The sequence below is a fragment of the Tachyglossus aculeatus genome, chromosome 12, assembly GCF_015852505.1.
Source record: "Tachyglossus aculeatus isolate mTacAcu1 chromosome 12, mTacAcu1.pri, whole genome shotgun sequence".
Lineage (NCBI taxonomy): Eukaryota > Metazoa > Chordata > Mammalia > Monotremata > Tachyglossidae > Tachyglossus > Tachyglossus aculeatus.
Genome location: NC_052077.1, coordinates 8,211,827 through 8,224,041, shown reverse-complemented (window position 1 = coordinate 8,224,041; position 12,215 = coordinate 8,211,827). Strand labels below are relative to the sequence as shown.

At 47.3% G+C, this 12,215-nt stretch overlaps 1 protein-coding gene across 1 annotated transcript in view; it reads right to left on the bottom strand.

Moving 5' to 3' along the window:
* Positions 1-12,215, bottom strand: part of ALPK1 (alpha kinase 1) — a 115,501-nt gene that overhangs the window by 65,646 nt on the left and 37,640 nt on the right. Inside the window, exon 2 of the mRNA XM_038754910.1 lies at positions 3,894-4,126. Within this exon, the coding sequence (XP_038610838.1) occupies positions 3,894-4,014 (121 nt within the window). The 5' untranslated portion in view covers positions 4,015-4,126. The remainder of the gene's footprint in view (positions 1-3,893; positions 4,127-12,215) is intronic.

The window sequence follows — 12,215 nt, the reverse complement described above, 5'->3', positions numbered from 1 at the left end:
ATACGAAAGAGTCCTAGGATGCCTGTGGATATATTTTTTATGATACTTGTTAAGCGCTTACTTAACCAGATTGGATACAGTCCTTGTCCCAGACAGGGCTCACTGTCTAAACTGGAGGGAGGAGGATTTCATCCTCATCCTTCGGAGAAGTGAAGTGAATTGTCCAAGGTCACCGAGCGGAGAAGTGGCTGAGCCGGGAATGGAAGCCAGGTCCTCTGACTCCGAGGCTTGTGCTTCCTAAGGGTTCTGGGGTGGTGGGAAGGGTGAGGGAAGTGGGAGAGAGGGGTGATGACAGTGTGCCACCCCCACGAGGAAGAGAAGGGCTGGGGAAAGGCCACCATCCCCGTACCTGGTCCTTCCTGTCTGCTGTCTCCTTGGTCACCAGGAGTTGCAGCCCTTTAACTCTGCCCAGAGGTCCTGGACTGTGTGCCTGGGGGCCTTTGTGTCTGGGAGGATGCGTGCCTAGGAGGCTGTGTGTCTGGGGAGCTATGTGACCTGGGAATTGTGTGCCAGGTGCTGTGTCCCTGGGGAGCTGTGTGTCCAGGGGGCTGTGTGCCCCGGGAGTTATGTGTCTGAGGGTGCTGAATGCCTGGGAAGCTATGTTTCTGGGGGGGTTGTGTGCCTGGGAGGTTGTGTCCCTGGGGGGTTGTGTATCTGGGGGCTGTGTGCCTGGAGAGTTGTGTGCTTGGGGGGTTATGTGCCTGGGAGCTTTTGGGCCCGGGGGGTTTTGTGTCTGGGGGGCTGTGTGTCTCAGGGGTCGTTTGTCTGGGGGCTGTGTGCCTGGAGAGTTGTGTGCCCGGTGTTGTGTGCCTGTGGGGTTGTGCACCCAGGAAGAAATAACAATAATGGCATTTATTAAGCGCTTACTATGTGCAAAGCACTGTTCTAAGCGCTGGGGAATTTACAAGGTGATCAGGTTGTCCCACGTGGGGCTCACAGTCTTTTAGACTTTTTAGACTGTGAGCCCACTGTTGGGTAGGGACTGTCTCTATATGTTGTCAACTTGTACTTCCCAAGTGCTTAGTACAGTGCTCTGCACACAGTAAGCACTCAATAAATACAATTGATTGATTGATTAATCCCCATTTTACAGAGGAGGTAACTGAGGCCCAGAGAAGTGAAGTGACTTGCCCAAAGTCACACGGTTGACAAGTGCGACCACCAAGTACCCACAACAGAGCAGAAGGGCCTGCTTTCTGGGGCCCCCTGAAATGCCCAGAGATGGTTTCGCAGGCCAGCCACTCCCTCTCCTTCACAAGCCTCTTTGCCTCAGTCGGTGGGTAACAGGGGCTACTGGCATTCAGCTTAGAATTTTATTTTCCTTACAGCACAACTACTACAATCAATGTTTCAGAATCAACAAAAGATTTACTGAACCCCCACTGTGAGCAAGGCACTCATCTAATGTAAGTGAGGTGAATGCCAACCCTTGGTTGTATGGGGAGAGTCTTAAAATCTCATCATGCACCTGTGTAATAGCAATTCTGGTGGATACGTTAATTTAAAAAACCCTCCCGAAAGAAACACCGTCTGTTGGAAAGTCAAACTGAAGATTATAGCTTGGATCCTGAGTTGGGGAAAAATGAATTCAAAGCATATTGGAAAACAGCTAAGTGAAAAATCTCTCCCTGAAAATCCTTCAGCAGGTTTATACTTAGTTTAGAGTTCCTGTTTCATCTGGGGCAGGGAAAAAGACCAGGGAAATCCGCCCCGCCTCCCTCATGCTGACAAAAACAAAGTCGGAGGAAAAGACTTTAGAGAAACAGCATGGACTAGTGAATAGAACACGAGCCCGGGAGTCTGAAGTACCTGCGTTCTAATCCCAACTTTGCTACTTGTCTGCTCTGTGACCTAGGGCAAGTCGCTTCATTTCTCTGTGCCTCGGTGACCTCATTTGTAAAACAGGGATTAAGACTGGGAGCCCCATGTGGGAAATGGACTGTGTCCAACCTGAATAGCTTGCATCTATCCCAGTGCGCAGCACAGTGTCTGGCACATAGTAAGGTGCTTAACAAATGTCATTTTTTTTGAAAAAAAAAAGATGGGGATGAGGGAGGAAAAAGACAAATGCAAACATCTTCAGTGAATCTTCTTGGCTCAAACTGCTGCCATAAGTGACTCTATACTAATGCCATTCGGAGGGAAACGCGTGTGAGCTTGGTGACATCAGTAATCGCATCAGCTGTCTGTTAGGGCTGCTCCCAAACCACCTGCCAGAGGAAAGAAGATCTGAGACGTGAATCCGTTCAGTCGACCTGCAAATCCGTGCCCTCTGGTGGCATTTTCTTCCCAGCAACCCTTAGGATTAGTTACGAATATGATTGTCACCGGCTCAGGAGCCGGGCTTGGGATTTGTTTGATTCCACCAGCCCAAGGCAGTGGTTTCCAGCCGGAGAAGAAGCCTCACTCTCCCCACGCTGATCGCTCATTTCCTGAAGCCGCTTACCTGAAGGGCCATGTCGAATTTAGCGATTATAAAGCACTGATTCGCCTTATCTGGAACTAAACTGATTATTCCTTCCACTCTAAGGCGGGAGGGGCAAAGAGAAGAAGAAGAAAGGGATACCTGATTAGGGTTCGGGTCTTCTCTAAAGGGAGATCACAAAGCTTAAAGGAATTTGTGGAGAAGAGATGAAGCATTCAGTGTAGTAAAAAGGACAAGAGAAAAACTCTCTTTAGTATCGACAACAGACTACCCTGCCCTGTTTCTGGAGAAAACAACGACCTGTTACTGAGTAGGCACTTGAAGTCCAAGGGAGCTGGAACCAAAAGAGTAGAGATTTGACTACTTCTGACTGCAGGGCCACAGACCAAAAGGTGCGCTTTAGATAAGAGCCAGATCGCGACTGATGCTCCTGGATGAGAAATAACGAGAATGTAGGGTACTGAAAGAATGCGAGTTAGTTGTGACTCAGCAGGTTGATTTTTAAGGAGTCCGGATGATAGGTCACAAATAAACTTCTAGAAAGAGTTAGGGTGAAAAAGATCCAGTTGCAAAAACTGCAATCGCACCCACATAAATACGTCCCCACACGGGGACCTCTATCTTTATTTTCTAGCACAGCAGGACAAAAACTTGCCTTTCAGGAATCACTGTGTTTGGGAAACACAGCGATAATAAAAACAGTAAAAGGAAAATAATAGCTTAAGGTGAGGAAAATCCACGATAACGTGGGGATGCCGCTCAGAAGTTGGTTCAGAAAGAATTCTCTTTTTGACCCATTTAGAACGGAAACTTTTCCGGAGAGTCCAACATGAACGGAAACTGAAAACCTGGGTCACGCTTCAGCTGGTGTTAATCTCTCAGTAACCATTCTAATTTCCTCATGGCACGAATGTCACGTGTGTCTCACGAACTAGCACTTCTCAGCAACTGGTCACTTCACAACTGTAGTTGTTACCCGCACCCCCATTTTGGGCCCCGTATCGACACCCTCTCTGAACGGGCAACTGGGTCAGTGACACGATGCACTACCCGGAACCGTGGACAACTTCGATCGGAGGTGCAAACTCCTGGGTGAAGAAAAGGTAAACGAGTGGCACGGTTTATAGGCTGCTTCATTTTTTTTCATAATTGAAATTTATGTGCGCCAGCAAACTTGGGCCCATTGTTTCATCCTGAACTAAACTGTTCCTTCCAGCCTCGTGTTTACTGGAGCCTAAAATGAGAACTGACAGCAATTCACTGCAACAAAGTGGGCTTCTTCCCCTCCCGGCCTGCGGCCCATGTCCTATTCATATGCTCCAGAGACCTAGTCATCCCGAGACGCTCATCTGCCGGGGGGTGGGGAGGGGGGAGAAAAATAGGGTAGGGATGAGAACGTGTCACTCTGGTGGGGGATTGGCGAGGGGGCCTGCTGGCCCTCTCCTGGGGTCTCGCGTCGGTACCTCACCTCCGCACCGCTGGTACTCCCTCTTGTTTCCCTCAGACACGTCCTCTGTCCCTGATGAGAGCCCGGCCAGGACCTGCCTGCACTCCTGCAGCAGCCCGGCCACGGCGCTTTGATTATTCATGATGATCGCTCCCCTTCTCCTCTGAATCGGATGTCCCTGGGTGCGTGGTGATCAATTACCCTGGAGAAGACACAGATTCTCCCTAAAGGGAGCCCCTTCGAGGCTGAGGTACCTGGTGAACAAAAGAGGGGGGGAGATGATTAACTAAAGCATCATCAATTATCTCCGAGGCTCAAGCAGGGAGAGATAATAGGGGGAACACATGAAAATACATGACAGCCTCAGAGGACTTTATTAGAGGAGTGCGTGAAATTACTGGAGGGTCTCTGTCAAGGGGTTTGGCGGGGTGGTGGTGGTGGGAGGGAAACGCCTCAGAGATACTAGGAACAGAAAAGGGGGAAAAGCTCTGGCTTTGAATCACAACCACCCGGTTTCCAGCAGCAGAGTGAGTGGGCAGGCCTACTGAGGAGAGGGGCTCTACTACTCTGCCTTATCTGCCTCTTTTCCCTTTCCTCTTTGTCCAGCTGCAGTGTTTTTATAAAAGACCCGCTGTGTATAGCTCCTGCGGCTCGAAGGAAGCACTTTCACGGCGGATCTTAACTTCAGGTAAAAAGACGGAGAAACTTGTGAAGGAAACACCGAGGGTTTCCACGTCTCATGGCTTGCAGCTGGTTTCCCCTACTGCAACAGTCTACGCAGTGGGAGTTGGGAAGAGTGGGGACCAAGATTTGCGAGGGACGATGGAAATCTCCAGTCCAAAGACCAGAGGGCTAAAAGATAGACCTTCCTAGTGCCCCCATTTCCCTGCTATGACAGGGAAACTTGCGGAGGGCACTCTGTGAGGCCCTGCTTTGCTGTCATGAGTGAACAAACGCCAGATAGAACAAATCCTCACTTCTGCGAACGGACACTCATTTAGAAAGTTTCAGTAAACAGATTAATGACTCATCCGTTGCACCGTGGCCTAGTGAATAGAGCACAGGCCTGGGAGTTAAAAGGACCTGGGTTCTAATCCCAATTGCTTGTTAATGTGACCTTAGGCAAGTGACAACTTCTCTTGCCTCAGTTTCCTTAACTGTAAAATGAGGATACCTGTTCTCCCTTCTGCTTAGACTGTTAGCCTCATGAAGGACATGAGGACAAGCGCTTAGTACAGTGCTCTGCACACAGTAAGCGCTCAATAAATACGATTGATGATGATGAGGAGGACAGGGACTGTGTCCAACCTAATTAACTTGCATCTATCCCAGAGTTTAGAACAGTGTTTGCCACACAGTAAATGCTTAAAGAATACCATAAAAAATAAAAGTGGCAGAATCAAGATTAGAACCCAGGTCCTTCTAAATCCCAGGCCCGTGCTCTATCCATGAGGCCATGCCACTTCTCCCCCTGCCCTGCTGTGTGACCCTGGGGAAGTCCCTTAACTTCCCTGGGCCTCAGTTTCCACATCTGTAAAATGGAGATTCATAGCTTTTCTTGCTCCTACTTAGACCGTGAGTCCCATAAGGAGCAGGGACCATGTCCAACCTAATTATCTTGCTTCTACCCCAGTACTTAGTACAGTGCCTGACACAAAGTAAGTGCTTAACAAATACAAACAGTATCATTACCAGGAAGTTGAAACTATTGGCCAGAAAGAGACGAAAGTTAGGTTTGGGGAGTACTAAGGAATTTCAATGATCCTCCTGACTCCTTTCTGCCATTAATCCGGGTAGCTGAAAGTTGGCCCGAAGGAAATGATTCAGGGAAACGGAGCTGAGCTAGGGTTGACCCTTTAATAGAAAATGAAATTCTTCCCCATGGGACAAGATGGGGGTCCTGAAAACATCTCATGGGTCCATCGTGCAAAGCGGGGAGAGAATAGAGGATTTCTAGATACCAGATCTCTCACCCTTCCCTCCTGATTCATTCCCCTTCAGCCCTTCCTCCTTCTCCCCCACTGTGTAGCTGAGTCTGTCGCCTAAACGCTAATGAGCAAGTAAATGTGATTGTTCCGTCGTTCAGGGGTCACGGACAGGTTATCCGTCAGTCTCTGGAAGGGAGGAAAGCAAAGGAAAAGGCCATCACTGGGGAAGCAGAGGGCTTATTTTGTTAGTATGTTTGGTTTTGTTCTCTGTCTCCCCCTTTTAGACTGTGAGCCCACTGTTGGGTAGGGACTGTATATGTTGCCAATTTGTACTACCCAAGCGCTTAGTACAGTGCTCTGCACATAGTAAGCGTTCAATAAATACGATTGATGATGATAGAGCACAGGCCTGGGAACCCACAGGATTAGAACCCACAGGACCTGGGTTCTACTCCCTGCTCTGCCACAAGTCTGCTATGTGATCTTGGGCAAGTCACTTCACTGGGCCTCAGTTACCTCATCTGTAAAATGGGGATAAGTGTGAACCCCATGTGGGACAGGGACTGTGTCCAACCTCGTTAACTTGCATCATTTAACTTGCATCATCCACAGCACTTAGAACAGTGCTTGGCACATAGTAAGCGAATAACAAGTACCATTCTTCTTCTTCTTCTTCTTCTTCTTCTTATTATTAATGAACATCCCTCGGCTCCAGTGACCTTCCTATCCCGACGGGGTGGAGGGAGGGGCAGTGACATCTAAAGGCCACATCGCCTAACTCGACTCTGTTGGTAAGGAGAAACACAGACCATCCCCGGGGAACATGTGAGTTAAGAGAAGCCATTTTCGCCATTTGGTTTTGGGGTTAGTTGGACACGATGCCTTTAGCCTGCTACCCCTGGTAGACCCCTTACCCTCCTACATCCCACCTAAGGAAACATGCTCACTTCTGCCCTGGACTCCAAGAGAAATGATCCTTTGAGCGCTAACGTAGCACCAACTTTCTTCAGCAGATCCTGAAGTCTCCACTAACATCATTCCACTCTGCCACTGTCCTGGGAATCAGATGTTACTATCCCTGTTCTTGGGTTTGGGAAACTAAGACACAAGGAGGTGAAGTGACTCACCCAAAGCACACAGCGAGCGAGTTGGATCTGGGGTTAGAATTCAGAGGTCCTGACATCCACAGACCTCAATGACTGATTATTTCCCATACACACAGGAGCCAGAGAACTGGAAATAGCCTATGATGCCCATTTATGGGAAGGGAAACATGGTAACATTGTGAGAATATTGCCATTGTGAGGCATTTGTTACTTGCCACCACCTTCTCCTTGAGACAACGTTCCTCACCTTCAAAGACTTCTTGAAGGCACAGCTCCCTTAAGAGCCCTTCCCTGACTAAGCCCTCATTTCTTTTTCTCCAATTCCCTTTAGCGTTGCCCTGATTTGCTCCTGTTATTCACCCCTTCCTCAGCCCCATGGCACTTATGCACATATCCTTAATTAATTTATTTATATTAACATCCATCTCCCCATCAAGACTGTAAGCTCGTTGTGGGCAGGGAATGTGTCTGTTAAATTGTTATAGTATACCTCCCAAATTCTTAGTACAGTACTGTACACACAGTAAGTGCTCAAGAACGAGGATTGAGTGATCAATTGGATTGATTAATTATGCTTCACTCACACTGTCCTTTCTGGGTACTTCTCTTATATCTCTGTTGGCTCCTTCTCAGTCTCTTCTGCCTTCTACCTTCTAACTATTGGGAATCTCTCAGGACTCGGTTCTGGTCTTCAACTACACCTACTTTTTTGGGGAACTCATTGTCTCCCCCGGGTTCAACTACCATCTCTGTGTGGATGATTCCCAAATATACCTCTCCAGCCCTGACCTCTCTCCATTCCTGTAATCTCGCATTTCCTCTTGCTATCTCTTCTTGGATGTCCCACCAAAACCTCAAACAACAGGCCTAAAACGGAACTCCTCTTCCTTCACAAATCCTGTCTTCCCCCTGACTTTCCCATCACCATACATAACACCACCACCCTCCGATTTTATGATATTTGTTGAGCATTTACTTTGTACCAAGTGCTATACTAAGCACTGGGGTAGATACAAGCGAATCGGGTTGGACGCAGTCCATGTCCCACATGGGGTTCGCAGTCCTTAATCCTCATTTTACGGACGAGATAGCTGAGGCCCAGAGAAGTTAAATGACTTGCCCAAGATCACACAGAAGACATGAGGGGGAGCTGGAATTAGAACCCACATCCTTCTGTCTCACAAGTCCATAACCTTGGCATTACCCTTGATGCACCTCTCTCATTCAATCCACATATTCAATTTTTCGCTAAATCCTGTTCGGTCTGCCTTCACCATACTGCCAAAATCTGCCCTCCATATTGCCAAAATGTGCCCTCTGCTCTCCATCCAGACCGCTATTAAGCTGATCCAAGCTCAGATCATTTCCCCCCTTGATTACAGCATCAGCCTCTTCCTTGACCTTCCGGTCTCCTGTTTCTCCCCACTCCAGCCTTTATTTCATACCGCTGTCTGGATCATTTTCCTAAAAACCTGTTCAGTCCATGCCTTCCCGCTGCTCAAGAACTTTCAGTGGTTGCATATTGCATCAAACAAAGCTACTTACCATCGGCTTTAAGCATTCAATCATCTTGCCCTCTCCTACCTTACCTTCTGATTTCCTATTACAACTCAGCCCTCACACCTCACTCCTCTAATGCCAACCTACTTGTTTTACCTTGATTAACCTAACCCACCACCGACCCCTTGCCCCCATTATCCTTTGGCCTGGAACTCCCTCCCTCTTTATACCTGACAGACCACCACTCTCCCCTCTCAGAGCCTCAAAGTCTCACTCTCAAAGTCCTATTAAAAAATTACATCTCCTCTAAGAGACCTTTCCCTACTAAGCCCTCATTTCCTTTACTCCTTCTCCCTTCTACGTTACTTAGGCAGTTGGATCTGCACCCTTGAAGCACTTGACATTCACCCCAACCTCAGCTCCACGGCACTTATGTACAAAGTCATACTTTATTTTATTGCCTGTCTCCCCTTCTAGACTCCTTGTGGGCGGGGAATGTATCTATCAATATCTGTTGCCTCGTTCTCTCCCAAGTGCTTAGTGCCCCCAGTAAGCATTCAATAAATACCATCGATTGACTGATTGATTGATTCTTTGAAGCAACAGCACAAGAGGGCACGAGAGATTGAAAGCAGCATGACCTAGTGGATTCAGCATGGGCCTAAGAGTCAGAAGGACCTGAGTTCTAATCTCAGCTCTGCCATGTCTCTGTGCCTCAGTTCCCTCATCTGTAAAATGGGATTAAGACTGTGAGCCCCATATAGGACAGGGACTGTGTCCAACCTGATTAGTTTGTATCTACCCCAGCGCTTAGAATAGTGCTTGACCTACAGTAAGCACTAAATACCATCATCATCATGAGAGATTGAAACTTCGTGGCTTCTCCATCACCAGTTATAAAACCCTCTTGAAAACTGGATCCTCCTAATGTGGGAATGAATCTGTTATATTGTTATAGTATACCCTCCCAAGCGCTTAGTAAAGTGCTCTGCCCACAGTGAAGTGCTCAATAAATATGACTGATTGATTGATTAGGACACACAGGAGTCAAGTTAATTTTCCTACAAGCCTTCCTACAAAAAAACTCATTTTTGAGACGTAATGTGTGGGACTTTTTGGTGAGGAGAGGATCACCTAGGCCTTCTTACAGCAAAGGGCACCACCTACAGGGACTATTTGCAAGAGTAACGCATGGCTGAAAAGGGGAAGAGTTCGAAGCTACGAAACAGGAACAACTAGGAGCCTAGAAGGAATTTTATTTACAAATAAACAAGAATGAAAACAACCCATAAAACCAAGACCAGGAAACCCCCACTTCCTTCTTCCTGACTGCTATTTTCTCCCGCTCTCGTATACGAAGCAGTTTACCTGCTTAGTCGGGAATGGCTTCCAATGTCTGTGCCATCGTGCAAGTATTTTCTTGGTGGAACTTGGCTGAAAAGCAGCCGGCACAGTGAAGTAGAAGAGAAGGGAAAATGACCCAGAAATCAAAATTAGGCCTTGGGCAGTAACCTGGTAACCTGTGCCAGTGGTCTTTATTGAGCGCTTACTGTGTGCCGGACACCGTATTAAGTGCTTGGGAGAGTATGATATAACAGAGTTGGTAGATTTGTTGCTTGCCCACAGTGAGCTTACACTCAAAAGGGTTCAGGTTGGGCCTGGGACAGCATATCCCAGAGGGATTGGTGGAGTGGGGTATGAGGAGGAGAAGGGAGAAGAAGAAGGGACAGGAGGGCCTTTGTGTTGGAACACGTTCTAGTGGTTTTGGCGGCACCCTAAGGGTCTGGTCAATCAATAAATGGTATTTGTTGAGTGTTTACTATGTGTACGACACTGTACTAAGCACTTGGAAGAGCACAAAGGGATTGGTCGAAACAATTCCTGTCCCGGAAGGACTTCACAATCTACTTGGGGAAGACAGACATTAAAATTAACTATATATAGTGGAAGCAGCAGAGTATAAAGATAGGTACATAATTGCTGAGGGGCTGGGGTGGGGTGAGCATCAAAGTCAGCCAGTCAGACAATTGTATTTATTGAGCGCTTACTGTGTTCAGAGCACTATACTAAGCACTTATACTATTATATAGTACTTATATATATTGTATATATTACATATATATTACATATATATTACATATTATATATATATATATATATATATATATATATATATTGTACTAAACAACAGTGCTTATGGGATCCGGACCCAAGTTCTTAGGTGACCCAGAAGGGAGGGAGAATAGAATGAGGATATGTAAGACTAGTCAGGGAAGGCTTCTAAGAGGAGATGATACGACTTCCGTAGGGTTTAGAAGATGGAGGGGGATAGTGGACATTCTGATAAGAAGGGAAGAGTTTCACAAGCATTTTCTTCCCTCTTCTTCTCCCACTCTCCCCAGCCTGGAGGGAACAATCACCTCAATGACACCCCCTTCCCAGCACTCTGGAGGCAGTTAAATCTCCTGAGATGGTCCAAGACGCACCCTCCCCGACCCCCACCAAAAAAAAACCTCACAAGGCATCTTTGAGGTAATTCAGAGCTGCCATGGATTTAGGGATCCCAAATTTTTACTGCCAGGAAAGGGCCAGGCTGCAATGTCTTTGCAAACCCTGGGGTTTATATTCCTTTGTGTATGGAGGCATCCCTGCCCCCAAAATGTGTTCCCTTGTGAAATGCAATCAGGGAAAATGCTCCCTAATACATCCCATGGTTTGAAGCTTATTGCTGAATAGTTATCCCACTCCAGATAATTTAAGGAATTAGTCATTTTTTTACGGAGAAAGACAAGAGTTTTCTCTATAAAAAAAAGCAAAAAACATCTGTAATCTGCTGGACTGCTAAATCCCTGTTTGCTTCTTTGTTCTTTTTCCTCCAGTCACTCAGCTGCTCCCATGGTGGGGATGTCAGGCAACGGGGCTGCAAAGTGGCTGGAAGGAAAGAAGTGTCCAGAGTAATACGGATAACTGCTGCCTCACCCCAACACTTAACCCTCCTTTTCCTTACTCAGAACCTCCCACTTTTTCCCATAACATCAAAGGGGTAGGGGGGAAAGTGTTTGGATGGTGCAGATTGGCAGTTCACACCCCTGGTCTGAAATCAAACAGATACACCATGTGCGGTTGTGTGATCGGCTCAGACTGAGCCCATCACGGGGAAATCGACGGGCTTTGGCACGAGCCTCCTGCCAGCCCCAACAAATGGCATGGCACTTCCCGGGCCCGCCAGGCCGCAGGACCGGGAAATTTATGGGGGGCATCTACACGGGCGGCTCGGGAAAAATATTCCCGACTTGATTTTCAGGAGGGTGAAGAGCAGAGCACAGATAATTAGAGAAGTAGCATGGCTCAATGTCCAGGCCGTGGGACGGGGAACTTTACGGGGGGCATCTGCACAGGTGGCTCGGGCAAAATATTCCCGACTTGATTTTCAGGAGGGTGAAGAGCAGAGCACAGATAATTAGAGAAGCAGCATGGCTCAATGTCAAGAGCAAGGGCTTTGGAATCGGAGGTCATGGGTTCAAATCCTGGCTCCACCACTTGTCAGCTGTGTGACTTTGGGCAAGTCACTTCACTTCTCTGTGCCTCAGTTCCCTCATCTGTAAAATGGGGATTGAGACTGTGAGCCCCCTGTGGGACAACCTGATCACCTTGTAACCTCCCCAGTGCTTAGAACAGTGCTTTGCACATAGTAAGTGCTGAATAAATGCCATTATTATTATTATTATTATTATTATCATCATCATAATCATATTCACAGCCCCAGATCCGGAGGACGACCCAGGAAATCAATCAATCATATTTATTGA